This window comes from Pyxicephalus adspersus, chromosome Z (genome assembly GCF_032062135.1).
Source record: "Pyxicephalus adspersus chromosome Z, UCB_Pads_2.0, whole genome shotgun sequence".
Classification (NCBI taxonomy): domain Eukaryota; kingdom Metazoa; phylum Chordata; class Amphibia; order Anura; family Pyxicephalidae; genus Pyxicephalus; species Pyxicephalus adspersus.
In genome coordinates, this window is record NC_092871.1 from 81,287,496 (window position 1) to 81,314,302 (window position 26,807).

The following is a 26,807-nucleotide window of genomic DNA, read 5'->3' on the forward strand; positions in this document are numbered from 1 at the left end:
GATGAAGAGGTCATCATCACCAAAAGCTGAATGAGTGTCCACACTTGCAAAGACTTTTTAACAATTCTTAAATCCCGTTAGCTAATTTTTTTTCCCATAATTTGTACTATAAAACTACAAAACCAAGTGAACGGCCTATGTGAAGCAGAGATATGGGACGTCAGGTTTGGTTTGGTGTTTGTCAGGTGTTGATCATGCATGCATGTATAACTGGTAGTGCCATTTTTAGTCAACGGTTAGTCCCTTTGCTCAACTGGCTTGGGGTAACTCTGCCAAACTGATCTGAGGTCCCTGTTGGCTCTGGAGGGTTCCAGGGGTCTTGTGTAGTGGCAAACTTTGCACCTCTCTTTGTCCACCCATGCACAGGACATTGCATAACGTTCTGTACCACATAATTCCAAGAGATGTAAATCGATGCAGATGCAATGTTTAAATAAAAAAAATGTACTAGTCATTTTGTCTGCTATGTATAGGTAAATATTTATTTGTGACTAGTTTTATTCTATCACTAGGTAGAACAAGGCGATCTACTACAGGTATATATTTCAGGCACTTAATTGTTAGCATATTAGTCCCCCAAAACCTTCTGTCATGCCCAATTCTCAGCCCACCTTCTCTGGCACAGCTTTCAATAGGGATTATTGTTCAACAAATACATACAACCCCACAGTTATCTTTTTGCTCTTTGCTCTTTCAAAGGGCATCATCATAAGGCTGATGACCTTCAACTAAACTGTTTGGTTGAAAAGTATGCATCAAAGAAGAAGAGACTGGTGGAAACATTTGGTTTTAAACAAAAAAGTTTATTGAATGATGTTTATCAATGTGGTGGGATGCAACCTTATCGTTACGGCGATCATCCCGAAGTGTTGGAACATTGAGTGTCAGGGAGGCCCAGCATTCAAGAAGGGTTCAATTCAAAATCTGAGAGATGACTTCATTCATGCCTGGAACAGTTTGTCCTCCTAGTGACTAGTTCGTTATGCTTGTGGCATTATTTTAAAGACTTTTCTTAACAAGAGAAAATGAGTTGTCATTCCTGTTTCCAGTAAAATGGAAAAGAATGGAGGTTATAAACAGGATATCATTTATCTTGGGGGACAAGAAGTCATTTTAAAAGTCCAGCTGCTACTTAACCCATGTCTTGCTTTCATGGTGGCAAAAATTCTTCAGCATCTGCTCAGGTTACTAAACAAAAGCAGCTGCTTGTACACATAGCCAAATAAACACTTTTATATTGGTTCATGTGTCCCTCTATAGAGTACACAGCACAATACAGCAATATTAAACCAGGATTAGTACAGGGCGAGATAGCTCAAGGCCCCCTTATAGAGCTGACTTGACTCTCACAACGCCAAGAATGTAACAGATTAAATAAAATCAGTCCCGTTTTGGGGTCTTGGCTCTGGAATTGAGAGAAACCATGTTGTGGGAATTTTGTAATAAGCAAAGCAGAGCATAAAGAGAAACCATATGTGCAGGGGTCTCTTAGATTGTTTCACCCACTGCAGAGCAAAATGGAATCATTTTAGATAATCAAGTGTTACATCAACTGCAGATCATGTCATGTAACCCATTTAGACATCTAGAAATGTTTTAGTCTGTATGGGGTGGAAAAAATGGTTCAGCCCACCCAACAAGGGACATAAGAGCTTATTTAATAGGACAAATGATGTGTTTACCAACATGATCAGCTATTCTCAACCAAGATTCTAAGCAATCGTTCTCCTAGAGCAGGGGTGGGCAAACTTTTTGGCCCAGGGGTCACAATGGGTTTTACAGATTGACAGGCAGATGAATGGACTGACAGTATCAGATGGATGGAAAAAGTTTGTGTATTAACTGATATAAATTATGTGATTCCTTGATGGGAAAAAGCTTATTCTAGAGGAAAAAATAAATCAGTGGATAATTGCTAGAAAGAATAGGATGAAGTGGAAAAAGTTTAAAGCTGAGGACATTATTGAGTCATGTTTTTTAGTTGCTTGAAGGTTAAATATCCAGTTTGACTCGCAGCGGAGAAGTCTATCATCAATGTCAGCACCTCTGGCATTTGGTAGGCAAAGCTTAGCACATTGGGAGCTTAGAACATTGGGATTATAATTATGTTCCATGCCAAAATGGAGGCTCACTGGTGTTGGTATTCTACCTGAGGTAATAGAATATATGTGCTCATATATTGTCTTCTTAAATTGTCTCTTTGTCAACTGCACTCAACATGGTAAGTCGATGCATTCATGTGTTTATCCTTGAATTGTGTTTTATGCTTAAAAATTCACAAAAATCATGAAATTTATCTGGACTAGCCTCATGCAATTCAGTAATGATTCCAATAATTGGCTACCATATATAAATTGTAATTATTTGTTTTTCTTTACTAAAAATGTTTTTCCCCCCTGCTCAACAGAATAATTAACTAAGTTTATGTATGATAATCCTAAATTATTAAACAAGGTCATATTTTCTCTTTAGAACTTTTTTGTTAGAGTATTTGCAGTTTTAAGGAAAATTCTCAAACCTCAAGAAATCGTTACGGCTACCCAATAAGTCCTGGATAGGTATTTTTTTATATATATTTTTTTCTCTCTGAGACCTATATCCATCAATTGATCTCTCTCATCATATGCAACCCTTCATTTACTGATCAACATGAACTCTTTCTGGAATAGCTTAGTATTATGTATGTATTACTACACCGAAAATACTAATGCCTACCATAGTAACCTACCATTTTCACACAATCAGGTACCTATTTTCATTTAACAAGTAGTTTAACTACTTTTGTTATGATGAATGTTTGAATTATGTTTATGAATACTATATGCACTATCCATTATCTACACGTGTTGAAACTTATCCTTAAATTTTACTACATATCTTAGGCAACATACATCTATCTGTTCCATTATCTTTGCTCGTTTAGACCAATGAATCATATCTTTGGATTAGATTTATATGGTTGTTGAAATTTATTAGTGTATTCCACTTTACAGTTGTCCTAACAGACTCTGGTATCCCCTGAAGAAGCCCACCGGCTAAATACGTTGGGGTTGATATGGTTACCATCCCTACCTCTATACCATCTGTGTAGGCAGTCTATGTCTAGTAAAACAGGCATCTCCCCATGATTACTTTCATGGGAAAGCCTAATTTCTTAATTTTACACTATTTCTTTAATTTTCTTTCTTTAATTTTTTAATTTTCACTTTTTTATGTATTGAACAACAATTGTACTGTTTTCATATCTTAAACGGCATACAAGTTGATATGCCTAATTCAACCTTGACATTTGCCATCTAAAACCCAGTCTTTTTTGTGTTTCCTATTTTCATATCCATCAATACACAATCACCACAGGACACTTTACAATTAGGATTTTAATGGAAATTACTATACCTATTTTCATAATCCTTTATGGTACAATAAATGCTACTGTTTAATATACTATGTTTTTGCTTGATAGTTATTTTTCCAATATCCAATTTCACTTCTTTATTACACTGGGGAATACATTTTTTGTTGAGTTAGATCTTACACTTGTTTTTTACTAATTTGTGAATCCAGAAATGACCCCAGTTTCTTGCTAATACATCTAGTACATACATCCAGGTTTTACGATACAGGGTACCCTCCATTTTTGTCAAAAAAGCAAACAAATTTTACATACAGTGAAAAAAAAAATTTAAACAATAACGTGAATGTACTGTTTATTTAAATTTCTTTTGTTCATACAACAATTTATTGTTACTTTATGCCTTTTTATCAGTAAAACATTTGAAAATAATTGGGTAAGTGGTTAAGGTAAACATTTACGCTTATAGCTATTCCTGGAGTGTTCAGTGTTAGGACAATCCCGTCGGATGCTCCAACAATAGTCAGCCATCCTTTGTACATTCCATCTACCCTGATACCGTCCTTCCATGACCTTCAGATCTTGGTGGAATCGTTCACCTTGCTCATCACTGACTGCACCAAGGTTTTACGGGAAGTTAGAAAGATGGCACCTTGAAGTTTGAAAATGCACCTTGATGCTCATATTGCAATCAAGCATTTTGTAGCTCTTCAAGAGTTTCTGGACAATTTCTATGTAATTATTTGGTTGTGTGTTTCCAAGAAAGTCCTTGACAATGGCTTTGAATGATAACCAAGCAATCATTTGAACTTCTGACATTGTCCTGATGAAATGTTCATCTTTGATGAACTGCTAAATCTGTGGACCATCAGCCAGGAAATGCCAAAATGAGGCACTTGAAACAGTCTCCTTCAGTTGGCAAGGCTTTAACGAACTGCTTCATCAGACCCAGTTTCATGTGCAGAGGTCAACAAGTGGCTCATGTAGAATGTTTGGATCACCTGGTTTTCAGATCGTGGAAGCCATTTCCTTTCCACCCAATGCCTCTCACCAGCTCTGCTGTCCCACATGCACAGATAACAGGAATACTTGGTGTATCCGCATTACTGACCAAGAAGGAAGCTTACCATTTAAAGGTCAATACAGATGACCCAATTTTGTTGGTGATATTGCAACAGCTCAATGACCCTCTATGTCTGCATATTCTTCACAAACTGAATGGCCAATTGGGACTGACCCAAATAGATTGCCATTGTGAAGGAGGACACACATTAAGCTCAGTTTTGAGCTATGGATGAATAGTCGCCATTCAGTTGAGTTATAGATTGGAATTCCCAATTCCTCCATTAAACCAAGTATGTTATAAAGTACTGCAGAATGCAATTTCTCTGGTTCAAAAATACGATACCTTTGTTCTATTTCTAAGTAAGTTTTTCTCAAGCAGTTCTGATGCTAGGAGTTCTGAAGTCTTCTTCGATAGTCCCAAATCGCATGCCAAATCACTCAACTCATGCTGATCAAATCCCTTACAAACAGAGTCCTCTTCAATTTCAAACTCTTCATCATTGTTGTCACCTCGTTCATCACCATAATCATGTTCTTCAGGAGAGGGTAGTGTAACGAAAACCCGCACCGGGATTTCATCTGAATGAGCCACTGGGCGTATAGCCGATGGTAGACTAGGATACTCTATGTTACATTTATTTTTCTTGTTATATCCTGAAGTTTTCACTATACTAAAGTAACAGTCACTGAAATGATCTCCTGGCTCTCGCCAAACCATAAGTAACCCAAATGGCATCTTATCACGTGTTCCCTTTGTCCACATCTGAAAACCCTCAACACACTGTTTGCACCAAGTTTAACTTTGAAATATGCCAAATAGGCTTGCTCTACAAATGTGCTGATGTTCTCCCTTTGACTGGGAATGGTGAAACTGCCACAGATATAACAAAATGAATCAGGGTTGTTCAGCATTTACGAGAAACAGCAGAGCCAGACATGATCTGAAAGAAAGGAAATACGTGTGTAAGTAGAAAAATACATTTTGCTATTCACTAGGTAGAGCAGCGCACAACCTCTGACCACATTGTCCTGCGTGTAAATGAATAGCCTATATAAATCCACGTTACAGTAATCGCATTAATATAAGGGGTAGAGAAAAAACCCGACGTGATAGAAGAAAACTAACTGCACTTTCAGAATCGGCATACCTATTTTAATGTAAATAAGCTAAAAAATTGAAGTCAACAAAAAAGTTGTTCAAAATTGTTCCCCTGGTGTTGGTGTTACTAATACTTAGTAATGAATGATGTATCTATTTATGTCTTGATATATATTTGTTTATCATTATGGCAATCCATGTCTTGCTATCCATTTGTATGTTACTGTTTTAAAGAAATGGCTACCATAGGCAACACAGAATACTCTGCTTTGGGAAACTTTAATAAATGAGGCAAAGAAGGCACTGAGTGTGTGTTTATCTTTCCCCTTCCTAAAGAGGAGTGCTAAGACCCCCCCATCCAAATACACACAGTTCATGTCCAGCTCTCCTCTACATAGCCTGCCTAGAATAACACATGAGGTAAGGCCTGAGAAAATGTTCCTGCTGCAGGCACATCTGATGTTTTTTAACCATTTGCAAGCATTATCCAGCCGTGTTCAAGTACACTGGGATGAAGCATCATTTTAAGGGATTGCACAGAACAGTAAAATCAGGACAGTACTACTTATAGGACATACCTAGGGATGTGCAAAATCACATAGGAAGCCAATCAGAAATAATTTAATTTAATATCGTAATATATAGTGATCTGTCAATTATATTATTAGATAAACTTATTTTGGTTACATGTTTTGCATAATGACTTTGACTTATAATCACCTACACAACCAGGTTAAGGCTCGATGAGTGAATGCTTACGATAATGGGGTAGATCACGTGTTCCCCTATACCTTTAAATTTGGAAAGTCAGTGAGAGCAAGGCAGGATGGGGACAGAAAAGGGTGGCTAATGTCTTGGTAGTAGGTTATTATTAATATTATTATTATTATAAATAATAATAATAATAAACAGGATTTATATAGTTATGTGCAGACGTTGTCATTGAACACTGCAGATACTAGGAATGGGGCTTGGGAGGGAATGGATTTATTGAGGCTTGTCATCGGACCACCTCTGCTCTAATATTAGCTGTACTTATTGACTGACATAGCTCTTGTTTTCCGGCTCATAGACCTATGAAAATCTAGGGGAGGTGGGCCACAGTCTTTACCGCTGCTGAGGGGAGGGGGTAAATAGAGCTAAGAAAGGAGGGCTGCGGGGAGGCCATAGAGATGGGGTAGAGGGCTGTGGTGAGACCATAGAGATGGGGTAGAGGGCTGCAGGGAGGCCGTAGCGATGGGGTAGAGGGCTCCGGGGAGGCCGTAGCGATGGGGTAGAAGGCTGCGGGGAGGCCATAGAAATGGAGTAGAGGGCTGTGGTGAGGCCATAGAGATGGGGTAGAAGGCTGGGGGGAGGCCGTAGAGATGGGGTAGAGGGCTGCAGGGAGGCCGTAGCGATGGGGTAGAGGGCTGCTGGGAGACCACAGAGATGGGGTAGAGGGCTGCGGGGGGGGCGGTAGAGCTGAGTAGGGAGATCTGCAGGGGGACCCTGGAGATGGGGGAAAGGGTAGCAGAGAGGCCATGAAGTTAAAGAAAGAGGGCCGCAGGGAGGCCATGGAGATGGGGTAAAGAGGGCTGCAGGGAGGCAAAAGAGCTGAGGGAAGCTGGCTGCAGTGGAGGCATAGAGCTGTGGTAGGAGGGCTACTGAGAGAGGGCATAGAGCTAAAACTGCTAAGGGGGCACATAGGGCTAGGGGATGGGGCTGCAGGGCAACCATGGAGATGGGGGAAGAGGTCATTTGTATTTTATATTTTTGTCCTTGTTTAGAGAGTCACTATAAATTCTTTACTATAAATTCACTATACATGATGACACATTTTTATTTCTATTGAATTTTGGCTATTTTGTTTGTAGTCACACAGTAAAAAATATTTTTTAAATCAGACTGATTATGAGAGTTATGGAAAACAAGTCACCAGTTCAAAAAGCAAAGCATTAATTACCAGCATGCCAAAAAAATAAAGAAAACAGACCATTATCAGACAGATAAAAATGCTCATTATTTCAGATAATTACTGTGGGCTTGGACAATTATGCTAAGTAACACAAAAGGAAAGGAAAATATGTTGGCTGGTCTGTTTAAAGTTAGATATGGTTTCCTGCTAACAAAGAGGGGTGGGGGTGTATGGGTTTATATTTAATGGAATAAATAAAGGAACCCAAGCATGTCATACAAGTTTCCATGTGCTGGTTAGAAGCTGGCCCATTAGAATGGGCCTAGACTTAAAGGCATTGTTGCAGGCTGATGTAATGGTGATATTCTCTTTGAACATTGATAGTTCACTATTCTCACTTGTTCCCAAGTCCTTTCTCAGAGACCCTACTCATCATGTGTTAGTCTTACCTTTCCACCCAACATTGCCAAGGCTGGGCAAAATTCACAGTCCCGAGATCTGGCTTTCTCTAGAAATTGCACTACTCTTATCTTTGCATGCCTGAGGAGCTTGATGCATGGAAATGGTCCCATATGGATGGGTGATGGGTCTTCAAAGGACTTTCTGATGTATGGAACTTATTAACCATAGGGAAGTGTCTAAGGCAGCCTTGCATAAGGCAAAACATGTACCGCAAACATTTACACGCTAGTCTGGATAGGTTTGTGCATACTTTGATAACTTTAGCAAAGGAACTTTCTTGGTGTAAGGCTACTAGACACTCTGACTGTGCACGACTTGTCTACATATAAAACACAAGACAAAATAGAAACTCTACATACAAAGCACAACACGTGCTGTATTCTTTTCAACAATCCTATAAAACCAAAGGTAATATTTACAGCTGTTCTTCAAGGTGATGCAAACAAAGATGAACAAAATAGCTGCTTTTCTGAGCCAAGGCCAAGCATATTGGTGGGGCTTAGTGATTTGAACCATGCAGTATCTCCCACACACCTAAATCTAGACCTCGTCTAACAATAGCACGTGCATCTCCTGGAACATATATTAGGTACTAGTGGTGGCCAACTACAAGTGATTATGAGCATAGTAGCTCCCTGTCTGTGTTAGTTACTTTCAATGTATTTACCAACTTACTGAAATTCAAATTCTCTTGGGTGGCCAAAAATGGGATTTGTTTAGAGCTTCTTGTTTTTTTTAAATATGAAGTGAACTTGTGCTTTGCCTGTGCAACATGTTCCTTTACCACCCTGCCTTTCTTTTGCCCATCCACCATTCCACTTAGCCACCAGGAACCAGGAATGATGTATGGTTTATTTGTAAAAGCAGTCATTTGACTAAATACCCAGGTCACTATATGGCAGGCACAATTTGGTTCCCGTATGTACCTTCTGCATGTTTGCCTTCCACTCTGTTCATCTACTTGATCACCCCAATAATCTCAGAATATGTGGTAAATTCAAATTTACCTGAGCCTCAAAAATTGTAAACTGGTATTTTTGGATCACCCAGGTTCTTCCATGATAGCCTATCTTCTCTAGTCTTGAGGATTTCTAATACGTCAGGCCCAATGGCAGCATGATAAAGTGCCCACAAGCCTGGAGTATTCCCGGCCAGCACCAAGGACAGTCCAATCCATTCTTCAGGCTTCACATATTTTCAAAATATAGTAAATATATTTGTAGAAACCACAGCAGAATTTTTTTCTGGAATCAGTTATTGATTTTGCCATTACTTCCACATGTGGAACTGAAACTAACCCCTTTCATATACCAAAATATTTTTTTCTCCATACACATCCGATGCCAGGTTATATGATTCTTGGAAAAAGTCACCTGCCAAAACTTTATATTGACTTTAGTTTATTTTTACTATTAGTTATAGCATTTTTAAACACATATTTTTCCTCAAAGTAGGCAAGCCAGTTTTGCAAACCTTCATTTATTATTACACAGTATTTATATAGCACCATCATATTACACAGCACTGTACAAAGTCCATAGTCATGTCACTAACTGTCCCTCAAAGGAGCTCACAATCTATGTCCCTACTATAGTCATATGTGGTTAATGTAGTCTAAGGTCAATGTTTTTTAGAGGGAAGCCAATTAACCTAATTATTATTATTATTATTATTATTATTAATAAACAGGATTTATATAGCGCCAACATATTACGCAGCGCTGTACATTAAATTGAGAGGGCCGAGTCAAAGGTGACACCAAGACAACGTGCCTGAGGGGAGGGCCGAATAACAGTGTTATAACAGTTAGATATATGTCAGGGGGGGATTTGGAATTTGAGGGGGGGATGATAATTGCATGTATTTGGGAGGAAACCGGAGTACCCAGAGAAAACCCACGGAGACACAGGGAGAACCTGCAAACTCCATGCAGATAGTGACCTGGCTGGGATTTGAACCTAGGACCTAGAGCTGCAAAGGCCAGAGTGCTAACCTCTGAGCCACCTTCATTTAGGTCTCCCATAGGTTTCATTTAGTTATCCACCATTGTACCTCCTTCAGATCTACCATGGCCCTGGCTGGGTTTTGCTGCTCAAAACTGTACCCTAAATCCTTTGAATCTTGTGAGTAATTCATAAGCCATTTAAAAAATGCATTATGGCACTTATATGAATAGAAGTAAATATTGATAATGGCCAGAAAATGCAAAAAAATCTGGTCAGTGGAAAAGGGTCTGTTTACATTGGCGATTACTGAGAACGGGCCTGAAACTGTGATTAATGGTGTTTACCAATAAATTGATGATTAGTGGGAGGAATGGTCTTTAAAGTGGAAACAACTCCTTACATTGGTGGTCAAAGAAAAGAATGCTTCTTACAGTGATAAGAATGCTCCTTCAATTTGTGGTCAAAAAGAAGAATGCTCCTTATAATGAATGTCAGATGAAGCAGTGCTTCATATATTGGTAGTCATTGGTCGAGAAAACAATGCTTTTTACGTTAGTGATCAAAGGGAACAATTCTCTTTACATTGATGGTCAAAGGGAACAACGTTCCTTACATTGGTGGTCCAAGGGAACAATGCTCATTAAATTGGTGGTGCATGGGAACAACACTCCTTACATTGGTGGTCCATGGGAACAACACTCCTTACGTTGGTGGTCCATGGGAACAATGCTCATTACATTGGTGGTGCATGGGAACAACAATCCTTACATTGGTGGTCCATGGGAACAACACTCCTTACATTGGTGGTCCATTGGAACAATGCTCATTACATTGGTGGTGCATGGGAACAACACTCCTTACATTGGTGGTCCACTCCTTACATTGGTGGTCCATTGGAACAATGCTCATTACATTGGTGGTCAAAGGGAACAATGCTTCTTACATTGGTGGTCCAAGGCAACAATGTTGATTATGTTGGTGGTCAATTAAAACAATGCTCTTTACAGTGGTGGTCAGAGGAAATAATATCTCCTATAGTAGTCACAAGTGTGAAAACTGTTTTTTTTTTTAGTAGCCCACATTGGTGGTCTGTGGAAAGAGTGTTCCTTACATAGATAGTCAGTGAGAAAAATTATTTTTACATTGTTGACCTGTAAGAAAAAAAGGCCTGTTATAATAATGGTCAGAGAGAAGAATGTTCAATGATGGTCAGGGGGTAAAATATCAATTTTCAATTTGTGGTTAATAGAAAGAACGCCAACTAATTTGGTGGTCAATGGGAAGAATAATCCTCTATCAGTATAGAGGGCTTCGAAAACATGTTAGATTCTTTTCTAGAAGACATAATATAAAAAGTATCTAATTGGGTAATAGGAATTTACTATAAAAAAAGTTTTTATTCCTATTTTTCTTTTTTTGTCTTTATCTTAATTTTTTGGTCTTTATCTTCCATTTTACGGCTTTCTTTGGTTTTCTTTTTCAAGTCCATACACCTCCATGTCTTTAATCGGTCAGTCCTAATTACTTTATAACCAGGCAAGTCTCTGTAAATGACAGCTCCAGCTCCGGGAGAACTGAATTATTCCGCTCAATATGTAGCGGTACTTTAGCTGTTTTGTTCTTGTAATTGTCAGGCAGCAGCTGGTCGCAAGCTGTAATTTTGCTTCTATTTTAGACAGACTCTGAAACACAGAATGGTCATTTCAAACAAGAGTCACACCACAATGTTTGGGCACATTTTCCTTCAGTTAAATTTCTGAAAATAGAAAATGTACTGTACTTCTTCGCAGGGGTTTGTACCCAGTTGTCAAGCCTGGGTTAGAAAGACCTTTGATGCAAAACCACCTGTTAAAGAGGGACTCCAGGCAGATATAAAAGACACAAATTAATGCAATTTTTTCATTATGAACACATCATTATTTATACAATTATATACCATATATATTATCGCAATATTTATTTTATATATAAGCTTCCAAGCAACAAACTATAACAAAGTTCCAAACTGGGGGATTGAAGCTCCCACTGCTCGGGTGCTTTCCTTTGTGGTTCCAGAGTCTTAGCTACTTTAACTGTGGATACTTAGCAGTTTTATTTAGGGCCTTTCATACAACCACCCAATCCAACAACCAACTTTATTTTCATCCCAATAATTTTTTGAGTTTTTATTATATGCTTCACAAATGTACTCTTTTCACAACATAGTCAAGCTCTGTCTAGATGAAAATCTATGTTGCTGGAATACAATCACTTGAGTTGAGCTCTGTAGACGTGAAGTTATTGTTTTTCTTCAGATTTTTACATTCTAGGTACATAAGGCTGGCAACAAAGGTACTACCTCCAATAAGAACAAACACTTTTTGGGCTCTCATATATATTCTTTTAGCCATTTTCTCATAGATATATATGTAATTCATTTTTGTGTTTAGTTGTTGCCTGTGGTAAAAGGCATAAAAATATGCTGGACATACAACAGGGAGTGGGAGAAAAAAAACATGATGTGAAGGAAATGAAAAACAAACTGAGAGTGGTTCGCTGTTCCCTTTTATATTGCTCAATATATATTTGATATATTCTAATCCCCCTGGTTTCTTTCATTCATACTGACTTATATGGTGCTATATTTAGAAAGGGACATTCTACAAGTAATCAGTTTCTCCTGAGATTTCCTAGTAAGCCAAGAATGCTCTTTCCAAATGTCATGGAAGCACTGTACCTTAAATCTATATTTATAAAATTTGATGTGTATGTGTGTGTGTGTATGTATGTATGTATGTGTGTGTGTATGTGTGTGTGTGTGTATGTATGTGTGTGTGTATGTATATGTATGTATGTGTGTGTGTGTGTGTATGTATGTATGTGTATGTATGTATGTATGTGTGTGTGTATGTGTGTGTTTTCAACCAAACTTGCTATACATATGACTGAGACTCATGTGAGTGCACCGACTGATCTTTGTACAGTGCTGTGCTATATGTCAGAGCTATATTTGGATGTTTGTGTGTATGTGTGTATTGCTCAGTGACAGTGTGCCTTTTGCCTATATTTTTACATAAGTTTTTTTGGACTCTTACAAATTTCTGCCCTGTAATAATACCTTCGAGAAAATGTAAGGTTATTGGCCGAGTACAATCAAAGGTAAAAAAATGAAACAACACCGTAGACAAGAAAATCACTATAGCTTTATTTGATTCATTTTCCTGTATAATATAAGATTGCAAAAAAAAAAAAAATATATACTTTGGGAACAACCAGGTAATCAGATAGTATTAAATAATTGGTATTGTAGATTGTGATCTCATTGAGGGACACCTTGTGACAGTTGTAGTGGCTTTGTAAAGCGATGAATAATATGTCGGTTCTATTTAAATGTTTATGTTTATTAGTAATAATAATGTCAGTTGTGAGGTGTACCTGTATTCTATTACCATACAAACAAAATTGACCACTCATTTTCTTATACTTTAGGCAATCTCTGGAAACAATGAAGGCCCTTCTTCTTATATGCACCTCTGTGATCCTCTGCAATGCCCTGCCTTTTGAGCAGAAAGGATTCTGGGACTTTTCCATGGATGATGGGCTAACAATGATGAGAGATGAGGCCAATGAGGAAGGCTCAGGTTTCACTACTGTTACTTCAGGCCAGAAACGACCCACAGCTCTTCCACCTTTCGGCCCTCCCATGGACTTATGTCCCTTTGGGTGTCAGTGCCACTTGCGTGTTGTCCAGTGCTCAGATTTGGGTAAGTTACATTTAGATGTGGATGTTTAAATAATGAGAAGAATCAGAACCTTAAACCAGCTTTCATTTTCAAAAAGTGTTAAACATGTTGCTGGTGGGAGTTGTTTGTTTTGCACCCTGCCAATAGGATACATCTAGGCCACACAGGTTTACCTTCAGGGCCACCAAATCTGGTTGACCTTGGTGATTGAGGTCCTGTCTTGGAAACCCATTATCCCACTTGGAATGTTTATAGAAAGTATCTTTAAACCTCATTACCTGTTTCCTGAAATATATTTCAATCTGGAAGCAAAATTATGCATTTCTATAATATTAAAAAGCAGTGCTAGAAGATGTTAATTGGCCAACAGTCATGCTCATATAATCACTTTATTAGTTTTTTAAGGAATGCATAAAATTTTTTATAAAATGCATATTACCAGTTCTGACCTTCAAATCTGAATACATGTTCCAGGTTGGAATGCATGGAAGCCAGATATTGACTTTGAATAGGTGTAAACCTGTAGAGCTCTACTGACTCCACAAGATATCTGTAAACATATAAGACTAGAAAATTCCATCTGGAAATTAGCGTGATGTAGATTTTTGTAGAAATACATTAGAAGTCTTTGTGGACACAATGGGGTGTCATGAGGTTGTACCGTTTACAAAACCAATAATCTCACAGCATTTGACATTCATCAGTTCATCACATAAAGTTATTAATAGTTCTACTCTACAAGACATTTAAGACAACTGCTGTTATCTAATTTTATATTACCATGGATTAAATGTCCCTCTCTGTTCCAGTTTGGCTGTACTCTTGTGTACAAAGCCAACTTCATGAATTACATGAATGAATAGGTTTGGTTTGAAGGAACATCCTGCTCATAGCCCAAAGGCTCAACACCTATGAGTTAAATTCTATTGCCAGTTGTAAACTTGACATATGCCCATATTCTGTGGAAAATCTTCCCAGAGGAGTAAAGGCTGCCTTGGAGGGTTGACAGCCCCCAAAAACTGACTATTGTATGGGAATAAGATGTTCAGTAGTAAGTTTATATAGATGTGATAGTCAAGTGTCCTTGGACTTGTAGCAGTAGTATTACAGGTATAGTTTGTTAGATCTCACCAGTCTATGTGCAGGGCTATTGCACATTGGTGTTTGATATGTATCTAACATGTGTATACCATGTGTTTATCAACCAATTACATTGACTCGGAGAACCATAAGCAAACTGATCTAAAACTGACTTCATCTGATTGCAAACTCCAGTGAGCGTACATCTAGTAGTACTTAGTCACATTCAACTGGACTTGTTCTTGTAATGGTGAAGACATTTTACAGCCTTACAATCTTCTTCATGATGAAGCAGCTCGAAGGCTGTGAAATGTCTTCAATATTACAAGAACAAGTGCAGATGAACATGCCTTACTACAACCTATATTACCTATACAATGACTTGGATTTATCATAACTGTGACCATACAGTTTAATAATAAATTTCAGGCTCAAGCAATGGTGAAATGGAACCTAAACTTTTTCAGGAGTGGTAAAGAAGGGTTAGGACCTCTTTTTAAATAAATTGATATCTGTTTTGCTGTTGGGAAAATTTTCCCTCACTTCCTCAACATTGCAGCAAGTAAGGGACACAGGTAGGTGGTATAGGTTAGATCCATGGTCAGTTTTTTACTGCTGTCCCTCTGGTCACAAATTACATTGCAAACAAAAGGATGGATGGAGTCAATATGGGCACCTTTAGCAGCTCACTTCAACCTTCTCCAGTTCTTTCCAATACCTATACATACATGGCTAGATCCACTTTGTATGCAACTGTGTCTATGTAGGTGTCTACTATAGAATTATTAATACAAACCGCAGATGTCCACTACTGATTGCTCTCTGAATGCAGTATACACAAACCATAACAGTGGTTTAATCATTATTCCAGACTTCTTTCACATCAGACAGATTTCCTAAGGATGCTATGCTTTAAAGGCAAGCGACTTTCTGCTGTTTATATTATGGACCTCACCATCACTGTGTGAAATTCAGACAAATGAACTAACCAAGCCAAAACATTGCAATAATAGTTTAAATATACCCTATGAGGTGGCTAGACAAGTATTGCAGCTTGTGTGTTGGAATGCAAAATGTCTCATACTTCTCATTATAGTAAGGGAGAGGAGGTAATGTAAAAACCTTTACGTTTTCTGATAATCGATTGGATATTCATGACTGCCAATTTAAGGCTTTAGCTATGTACAGTATTTGGATTTTCAGATCACATATGTTCATCCTGGGCAGCTAATGGCCATTGCTTTTTCCTCTGAGGAGGATATAGTAGGACGCCCACCAGTCCTCCATCCCTCTCCTTTCCAAAGAATCACTTTCTACTATTCACCATATTTGTTTGCTTGCTAATGATTGTTTCTAGTGATAATTATCTAGTGGGTACGTAGCATTGGGAGCCTATTTTTACTAAATGTTGGCCAGCTGGGTGGTGGAGCCTATTTTATGTATATAGAATTAGACATGGCTCCCTTATGAATGTTGACCAAGTAACTGGTCTTGCATAGGTACCCTTTAGTCACTCTTTCCACAAGTGCCTCCCTTTGAAATGTTCTCCTTTAATACTAGAGGAAAGGGCATCTGTATATACATATCTAAACCACTTACAGTTCAGTTGTTTAGAAAAAACTATAAAAAAAACTTTTACATAGACTGCAAATCATGGGTAATGCTACAATAGAAGCATTCCTTTTAGAAGGGTACATTAAGAGCTGAATTACACAGATTTGTGCTGGTGCATAACAGTGCATACATTAACCCTCAACTGTCACTCCCTACAAGAACTACTTCAACCCTAGCTTGGCTTAGGTGCAACCCAGGGTTGGGGTAGCACTTGCAAGGAGTTCCAAAGCATTTGCTTAATGCACCACCACTTATTACTGTAGTTGAGCCCTCACACTTGCCAGTCTATCTTTGTGCAGATGGGCTGCACTGGAACCTTAAACAATTCCAAGTAAAAGACAAAAAATTTCCAGGCATATGTACATTGCCAGAACTGTATTGTACTAAGTTAGTTCCCATTGGGCCCCTTGAGGAGAGCTGTCTATTTCCAGCCAAGGAAAAAATATCTTTGTGTAGATTCTTTCAATCAGCTAAAACTTCAGACATGCACAAATGGTGCTTGGGGTCCCATTAGAAAGCTGCTTACCTCATCGTAAAGGCAGAAACAGGCTGTGATTTATGGACCTAGAATGTTTATGATACATGTGAGTGGCTGGTGAGAGACGGGAATGTTAAACTGCTCTATCTAAAAAAAAAAGGCTTTCCGGTCTAATGGGCCCTTGGATGATCTGCAAGCTTTGCCGCTCAATTATGAGGAGACCATTCTGTTTTACTTAATTGGAACCTACAATCTACATAACATAACAGTGAAAAGAATTAAAGCTTATTATAAGAAAATACCCAGGGCAAGTAATGACAGAAGGAAAATGTGAAAGGTAGGACAATAATACCACATATTGGTTATATTTAATATAGCACTAGAATACTTAGTAGCCATAAATCACCTTTAACTGGACTTTTTCTGTAATGGTGAAGACTTTTTATTATTCATCCAGCAATAATTATGTAGTACAAAGGTTTGACTGATTGGATACCAATCCATTATTATTACACAGTATTTATATAGCGCCATCATATTAAGCAGCACTGTACAAAGTCCATAGTCATGTCACTAACTGTCCCTCAAAGGAGCTCACAATCTAATGTCCCTACTATAGTCATATGTCATTATTATAGTCTAAGGTCAATTTAGGGGGAAGACAATTAACCTAACTGCATGTTTTTGGGATGTGGGAGGAAACCGGAGTACCCGGAGGAAACCCACACAAACACGGGGAGAACCAGCAAACTCCATGCAGATAGTGTCCTGGCTGGGATTCGAACCTAGGACCCAGCGCTACAAAGGCCAGAGTCCATTGGATGTTTAAGGCTATTTCTCGTACTACATAGCTTAGGTCAATCTGAAGTTAATTGTACATATGTGTATGGTTTACCGCCATCAACCAGTCCTTTACCACCTTGGTAATCACTAAAACAAATTGAAGGGGATGAAATCTCTTCTTATACAGACATTGTTTAGAAAATTCAAAGTTTCTATCACTTAAATCAATTAAATACTTCTCCACTACATCTACACAACCTATTCCATGCTAGAGTCAAGTCATTGAAATCTTTGGAAATTTCACATCTGTGCTTCTCCACCACCACCAGATGTAAACTTTACAAGCTTGAAGGATGATCTCCCATGGAAAGCCAGTGGTCTGTTGTTGATCCCTAACTTCCCCCCATCCATCCGTATCCTCCTGGTAGTTACCATTTAAGCATTGATCCCTTACTCTGCAGCACTTAATCCCTCATCCTTAAGTCAATGCAAACAGGAAGTTCAAGACAAAGAAAAACTTCTACTAGTATAGCAGATGTGTTAAATTTGAAATTGTTTTTGAACACAATAAAATGAAGGAGTTACTAGAAAGCACACAGCAAAAACGTTTAATGGGCCCATCAAAAAATGTCATTGTACAACATTCTAATTACCATGGCAGATTACAAAAAACAGAGGACACAGCAGTAATAGTGAGCATCTACAGAAATGAAGTGTGGATATAGGGAAGGTTTTAGTGGATGTCAGACCTCTAAAAGTAGGTTCCACAGGTAGCAATAAAGAACAACCATGGATGGCAAAGTTTCTAACCCCTTCTTGACCTACAACAGTATAAGTCATGCTTCAACAGTTTACGTACTTACCACTGATACAGAGGTTTTCCACTACTCACATCTTTTGTATTAGATCATCTCATTTTCCAAAACCACAATGAAATTGAGTAGTAAAAGACCTTTTCTGCCTGCTTCTTTACAGAGGGCATGGGACTGGATGGCCCAGCCTCTCTCATCTTTCATCTTCACAACTTGGGTCCCATAGCCATAGCATGGGCTCTACTAGTGGAAGTTGTGCTATAAATAAAAAAAAAAAAAACATTTTCTATGTTACCATAAGACTGTTGCTTGTTTTATGGGGCAAGTGCATAATGACCCTTCAATTGTAGGGTCAGTATGATTCAGTAGGAGAACGTTCATCCATCAGTGTTTGTAAAGTGAAGGAGAAAAATCATCTGTCGTCAAATAGCTTTCAAATCCCATACTAGAGTCTCCCGTCCATGGACTCAGCAAGGCATCTAAAAGAAGCAAGCTACATTTTTCATATTACACAAGCACAAGGTCCAACACGTCAATGCCCTGATGAGTTTCAGTAACATTTTGCTACCCATCCAAATAGCTTCCTCACTTTTAATTTGTCAGAAACATACCCGAGCAAATGGTGCACAGGGAAATATTTTTTGTTGAACCTCAAAATGAAAATTCCATACATTTTATAAAAAAAAACACTTTTTACATTAATTAACTTAAGTTGTTTTTTTAATTGGTACAGTCATATCCGGGCATTAAAGTTGGCAACAAGTCATCTGCAACTATCAGCGTTATATTTCCAAGTTATTGTTATTTTATGTAATTTATACTATAAGGAAGTCCTTGGTTGCACAGGCTCCCCTAGGATGCCATGCTGGCAGTAACTATGGAATGTCCGTCTCTCCCTCAAGTTGTTTGTAAAATCTGGATGAGATTGGGGCTTCCTCCTGACACAATGCATCACAGGGGATTTGCCAACAGACAGCTCCTCAAACATTTGTAGAGTTTTCCACTAAATGCTACAGTGGCCAAAATACATCTTGGCAGATTCACTTTTTTCCTGCAAAAATGTCATAGTGCTAATGTTGATGTTTTATAATGTTTATCTTGTTGCATCCATTCCACCCACACTTCCAGCTCAGAAGAATCATTGAAAGGAGTCCAGCTGTGGCTTCATGAAAGGCCATCTTGAAGGAACATCTGGAAACATCTTTGTTTAGAGAGAGCCTTACAGAAAACATCTGTTTTCATTGCCCAGTGTAATAAAACTTTGCTAGCTTTTGTAGCTGTGCTGGCTTCAGAGATGATGCCTGAGCTGACACTTCAAGCTAAAATGAGTGTAACCTTGAAAAATGAACCTGTGTTAAATGTCAGGAAATATTTGGGGCTAGCAGGTACAACCAGCCAGTCAGTTCTTTTGTAGAATGCCCCAGGAACTGCCTATGCAAATACTGACTTTCTAAAAATATGTTGTCAATGTCAATATGATTTAGTAAGTGAGCAAACATCCATGGGGGCTTAGAACGTGAAGGAGAAATGCATTTATGATTATCTATGCTTATATGCTATGCTTATATATTGTACTCAAGTAGATTCCCAAGATCCAATACTAAACTTCAACAGGCAATACCTTAACGCTGAAGTTTATCTTCCCTGGTTTCTTCCTCCTGAATTCCTTCTCCAACATGCTAATAAAATCTTTGAGAACCTTCCCATTTTCGTCAAAGTCACAACACAAATAGGTCTCTCTGCTCTGTGTAATTTATTAATAACAGGAGGGGTCATCAAGGTGCTGTACATAGCTTAGGAATAGGCTTTCCAACGCAGACTGTATTTTCATGCAGACCACCCAAGATAATGTCCACATGTGATGTGGAGCCTTTATGATTGAATAAACAGAAATCTGATGCAAGGGGTGAGTCGTCCATGCCTAGGGTGGAAAGAGCTAGAGGATGTTGGATGTCCTACAGCCATGAAATTGGGTGATCTCTATCTGAATTGCTGCAGCTTCCAATGCACACTCACAGTGTGCAGTAAAAATAAGTAAGCGTTTTCAGTACAGGAGAGGAGTCGGTACAACTGTGCATGACTAAAAGAAAGGCTGGAAATTTTAAACATTTTTCAATATGTTGTTAAGGTGCAATCACTTGTTTTGTAACCTTAGAATGTTTCCATGGGTTGTTAGTGTACAGCTTTCTTCTGATATCCCTTTTACTGTAGTTAATATAGTCATTGACCCATGTAACACAAAATGGTGCCAGACTCAGCCTTCCCATGCTTGACTCTAAGACTTTTCCAAGAATACCCCCACTCTTTGGAATTCCATCCCTTGCCCCATGAGGCTTGCTCCTACAGTCAACATTTAAACAACCCCAAAACTCTACTCCTACCTTTTCTAAATGCTGATCCTGATCTCTTGGTAAGCTCTATGGGTCTTGTTCTCCTCCTGTGTCATCATTTGCTCTTGTCAAGCCCCAATTTATTGTACAGCACTGTGTATTATGTAGGTGCTTTATAAATAAAATATTAAAAGAACTGCTGTGCTTTCAAGAAATGTTGGCCATTGAATGTTATTGGGCAGCCCATAGTGCTATATTTAAATACATTTGGCCTTGTGGCTGAACTAGCAGATGCTTTGTAAATAGTCAAACCCATTGGCAAATGTTTGGGACAAGCTGCTGATCTTTTTCATGTGTGGACTTTATAATTCAAAGGCACTGAGAATTTGCCAAAGCAGATGCTGCCATAAGTTGTTTAATACCTCTCCTTAAGTAATCACACAACTTTACTCAGACATCTAACATTCATTTCCTCTCTATTTCCTACATTCAATAGTCTAAAATAATCATTATACTATACTCTTTCCTCTGAAATTCAAATATTTTTGTTTAGGTGTAGCAGACAGGTGGACACTACTAACCTGAGACATAGTAGGTTTTTATTACAAATACAGGGGCTTGCTTATTGAAAATGGTTGAAACTTGTTATAACATACTTGTTTAAAGGGTTATTTTATTTACAGAAGTTATCTAGCTATGCATAATCAATTATATCTGGCGCCTGGTTTTTCGCATTGTTTTCTGATCTTGTTAACATTAATGCAATGCTTTGATGTCTGTCATCAAGCTGCAGCATTATTTTTTTTTCCTTTGAAAAGAAACCCTAAAATAAGCTCAATGTGAGCAATTTGACACTTGAATGCAATGGCATCCTAGAGCAGAACTAAAGTTAAAAATAAAGTATTGCAAACAGGCAGGTTATTTCAGATAGGGTAAAATATATTCCTTCTGAAAAAAAACATAACTGCTGGATTGTAATTTTTTTTCTAAACTCCCTCTTGCTCATCTTCCCCTTGTCTTCTTCTGGGTTCAAGATCCTTGCCATCTTGCTTGTTCAGGCAGGCCATAATGACCTACCTTCCATGTGCATGTATTCATTCATTCACAGCCACCTATGCTGGGATTGTACCCTGAGCTGCACATGCACACATTTTGCTGTAAATGCAATAAAGATGGTCATAGATCCAAACTTAGAGGAAGGCAGGGTGAAAAGGGTGGTGCTGGTGCCAGAGCGAGGAGAGCTTAATTGCAAACAGGCAGGCAAGTATATTTTATTGCAAAAGGGAGATTGGCCATCTGCTCCTCAATCAAAAACCTCACACTACAATAAAGGCACAGTGAAGGAATGAGCAGGCTTTAACTGGCAATCCTATTTTATAAAAAGGTATTACTTACTCACACAGTGATTGAATCCTATTTCCAACATAGGCCAGCCGCACTACTGTATGATTCAAAGTTGAACAGACTGTACAAATGAGTACTTAAACAATATATTGGGATATCATAATATGTTTACCACACAAAATCTCAAGTCCCGACGCGTTTTGCCCCTTTGGCTTCCTCAGGGGACCATTGAGATCAAAGGTATATAGGTATATATTTCAGAGAGAGCGACTGATGCTGAGTAAGTTTGTTTAAAACAAAAAAAGATATGATATTGTGAGATTGGGAAATTTAAATGGTGCAGCAAAAGGTCATTGACAAGCGAATCCTAAAAAAGATATCCATTAAATTTATTAGTATATATACATATACTATATATTACATATACTAAATTTATTAGTATATATGCATATAGAGGACAATTAGAACTTGGAATGTTTTTAGCTCATTAGTGTATATTGTTTGATACGATTCAATTAGTCACTAATGGTATGATTGCGTTGGATTGTAGGTGGTAAGTACACAGATGATATGATGATATCCCAGTTTTTAAGTTATCCAGTGGATTTTGATTTGTGTTGTTGGACTTGGAGGTTGTTTTAATCTCCCAGTTTATTGGTGGTTCAGTGTGATAATAGGATCTCAAGCAGAGCGTCCACAGCACAGCCTCAAGAGAGGATCACACTATTTTACTTTTAAAGTTAAACTATTCAAAGTTCCACTTTGAAAAGTACACAGAGATGTCACACTGTGTGACTCACACACCAATGCACCCCCAGTGGATTTTGGCATAGATGTCGATCATAGCAATGTTAGGTGGGGGATCATTTTTTTTATGTTTTACTTAAAGGTCAGCAGTTGCAAAACCAACCTTAGATCACTGTTGATCTCCATGAGGAGGCTGAGGAGTGCTGCTCAGGCTGAGGAGCTTACACTGTGTGCATCACCTTGCCTCACTACATGTGCACCTCTGTTACCAATGTTGAGGCCTATCTAAATTTTGCTATGGGGCTCTCTGATTCATAATCACCCCTTCCCCATTATATACAAAAACTAAAAGTAAAAAACACTCGGAGTTGATCTTTTTAATAAGATGAAGTTAATGACACCAGAAAAATTCCCATGGAGTACTAAGTACCTAGCGGTGCCGCAAAAGTACAGTAAACATTGCAATGTATGCAGCTGGTCTGCTGATAAATCTGACATTTCCCAGACAGTCTTACAAATTTCAGATTGCCTTTGGAGCCCCGGGAATTTACTGACTGACACTGTAAGTATCCATGATAACCATAAAAAAATATGCAGCAGAGCGTTTAAATATACATTACCTAACTGCATAGGCACGTCCTGGGATTTCTGCAAATTGAAATGTGGAGAACAGATTAAAATCCTAAAATCCTCCATTCATTAAAGAGGGAAAATATTGCAGATTGTTTCTGCCTTATTTAATAAAGTGAATGAAGACATTTTTAAGTATTTAATCCTAAAGAAGATTTAAGTCTTAAGGCACAACATCCAATTTAGGAAACCTGTTGGTCTTATCTATAGCTCATATTTACTACGTGCCATAGTAGTCAACTACCTTATGAATATCAATAAATAGGATGCATCAGTGACAGATGTAAACAGTGGGTTTGTATACAGAACTTACTTGGCCCCTGGCAAACTGACTTGTAGCACCCATGGTGTCCTTGTTGGCTGAAGAAAGTGGCAGCACACTTTGCACCTCCCTATGGGAGAAGTTCAGGGCTGCCTTCAGAAAATTCTGGGCCCCAAATTACCGTAGATAAACTTCCTGGGCCCCCTCCTATATATCTAAGAGTTCCAGCTCTCCAAAAGTCAAACACTTTTGTTCAGGGCTTGGTACAGAAGTACCTTTTGTCACCCCCATACCTCATTGGTGGCAGCCCTGTGGAAGTTGTACTAGCAGCAGATGAGCTAAAACTGTTCTCCGTGCTGGTATTTAGGGTGAACACAGAAACCCTGTGGTCATCCATATGTCACCTTGTAGATGGGATCAGAAGAAAAGGTTATATATAGACAACGCTGTTCCTGCAATGAGACCTTGCAATGCATTACCCATGATGGGAAAAGCCATGCAGATGTGAGCTCATTTTACTGGCGGCTTGTACAGATATGTTAAGTTAGGTTTTTGTTGAAGGAATCCATTTGAATTGCTTCTAAGATCCTTTGGAATTCGTTAACAAATGCATCTGACCTGCATTTTACCACCTTCTGGCTTGCATTTTTTATTATTATTATTATTATTATTATTTTTACTAATAAAAAACAGGATTTATATAGCATCAACATATTACGCAGCGCTGTACATTAAATAGTGATTGCAAATGACAGACTAATACAGACAGTGAAACAGGAAGAGAGGACCCTGCCCTGAAGAGCTTACAATCTAGGAGACCTGTGGGTTTTAGATTCTCATACACTTACAGGAATGCAAAACGTGGACATAAACCCCCTGGTACTTACCCTTGGGCACCTCATTTCCTGCCCTTTCTCATACAGTTACAGCTCATTGTCAATAATTTTTAGAACAGGAAAGCAGACAGAAACATTACAAATTTTGCCTGCCTTTCAGCTCTGCTCTAGTGTTTTATAAAACAGATGACTTTCTTTGACCTTGGGAACTTATTTTTGAAATAGGATACTGCCAAAGTACTTGGAAAAGTATGATAAAAAACAAAGATGACCTAACAATGGAAAAAAATAAAGGTTCAACATGTCAGCCCCGAAGAAAAATGACTATGAAATGTATTATTGAAGAATATTTGTCATGTCTTTCCGGTTACTTAATAATTTGTTTTGATTTTCCCATAATATTTTTAGATCATAAATAAAAATCTGCAATGGCAGCAAATGACTTGAATAAAGTCATGGTTAGAGGCCTCTGGTGTTATAATAATCACTACTTTACTTTATTCATTTTTGGTTATATCTGTTTGAGTTCCCCTTGGCTCTGGATACTATAGGCAATGCCATGACTGTTAGGACCCCATATGCATCTGTTGCCTCTGGATCCTGCAGCAACTGTCATGGTGACTATGAAGATCCCTATGTCTCTGTTTGGTTCCTACAGCAACTACTATGGTGTTTATGAGGACCTATATGGTACTGTTGGCTCCAAATCCTATGGGAACTGCTATGATGGCTGTGAGGACCCATATGCATCTGCTGGTTCTGGATCCTACAGCAACCTCTATGTTGGCTATGAGGATGCCCGTACCCCTGCTGGCTCTGGATCCTATAGAACTTCCTATGGTGGCCAGAAACCCCTACTCCTCTGTTAGTTCCAGATCCTTTTGCAACTGCTGTGGATGCTATGGGGACCCCTATGCCTCTGTTGGCTCTGGATCCTTTAGCAATGGCTATGGTGGCTATGTGAATCCTTGTGCCTCTGTTGACTTTACATTCCATAATAACTGCTGGGACATGGTTGGGCATTTTGATCCAGTTTTGGGTATGACTGTATAGGCTCCCCTTTGCTCTGGATTCTATACCAACTGCTATGGTGCCTATGAGAACCCCTACACCTCTGTTGCCAACCTGTGCTCCCTTTGTATAACAACCTACAATTACCATTAAAGGGAAAATCTCTCTTCTGCTCGGACCATGATGTTGTTCCTTACACTTCATCTCATTTATTCTCTGTAGTAATAAAAAAATTCATCATCCATACATTTCCTCTCCGACTGTATGGCTTGTGCATGTTCTCTGACATAGAAGTACAAATTCCTGTGTATCTGGGCTGTGGGGAATTTGCTTTTACATGCATCAGTATCATTTTGCACGTAGATCAACATATGGTGCTACAACCCAGATATTTATAACATAATAAAGGACTAATAGTTAATTAAATACAGACTTTAAGAATTCTTCCTGCATATAAAAAATCAGAATAGTAGTGACACGACTATGGACTTTGTACAGCGCTGCATAATATGATGGTGCTATATAAATGCTGTGTAATATTAGTAATAATAATAATAATAGTTAAAATTTTATTAACAGTTGTGCTAACAAGATACATGCAAAGTAAAATTATTTCTTTAAATAGAATGATAGCTCTTTCACTTAGTTTATTCCTACATATAAAATAGATCAGCCATTTGTTACAATGTAGACAAATATGTCATTTTGTAAGGAGAAACTCATGTTATGGGATTTTCAGCCAATGGAGGTACCTACTGTAGTGTGCACAACACACACACTACAGAAAGGAGATTGTTGGTTGGTAAAGTATCATCCAGCAGTAGAAAGAATTCTGTCTTTTGGGTAGATTTTGATGTTAAGGAAGTATTTCATTCCAGTAGATCGCTTCTTTTCAGAAAAGTACAGAAATGGAGGCCAATCTAAAAAATTTAAAACTGAACGAACAGCCTAAAACTAACATAAAAGAGATCTCTCTGAAGTTTTTTGTCTGTGTATCCAGTTCTAGGGGTTAAACAGCCTTTTCAGACATTATAGCCACCTATATGGCACCCCTCCAAGAAATCCAGTAGTGTCATCTTCCCAACCTTAAACTGTTGACTGGACAGTGGAACAGCAGCAATTGATTGAGGTTATCCTCTGCCCATTTCTCCTGTAAAAGCATGGGCATATAGGACACCTGACCTGATTGGCGATGCTGCCAATCCTTCTCTCCAGTCTGACCCGTGCTACCGTGTTTCCCCGAAAATAAGACACTGTCTTATATTTTTTTGGGCTTCCAAAAACACACTAGGTCTTATTTTCAGGGTAGGTCTTATATACTTTTTTTAATGAAAAAAAAC

The 26,807-nt window shown here is 38.4% G+C and overlaps 1 protein-coding gene across 1 annotated transcript in view; it reads left to right on the forward strand.

The window, feature by feature from the left end:
• The window catches only part of BGN (biglycan), a 60,778-nt gene that overhangs the window by 14,937 nt on the left and 19,034 nt on the right, over positions 1-26,807 (forward strand). The window contains exon 2 of the mRNA XM_072431801.1: positions 13,287-13,561. Coding sequence (XP_072287902.1) covers positions 13,303-13,561 — 259 coding nt within the window. The 5' untranslated portion in view covers positions 13,287-13,302. The remainder of the gene's footprint in view (positions 1-13,286; positions 13,562-26,807) is intronic.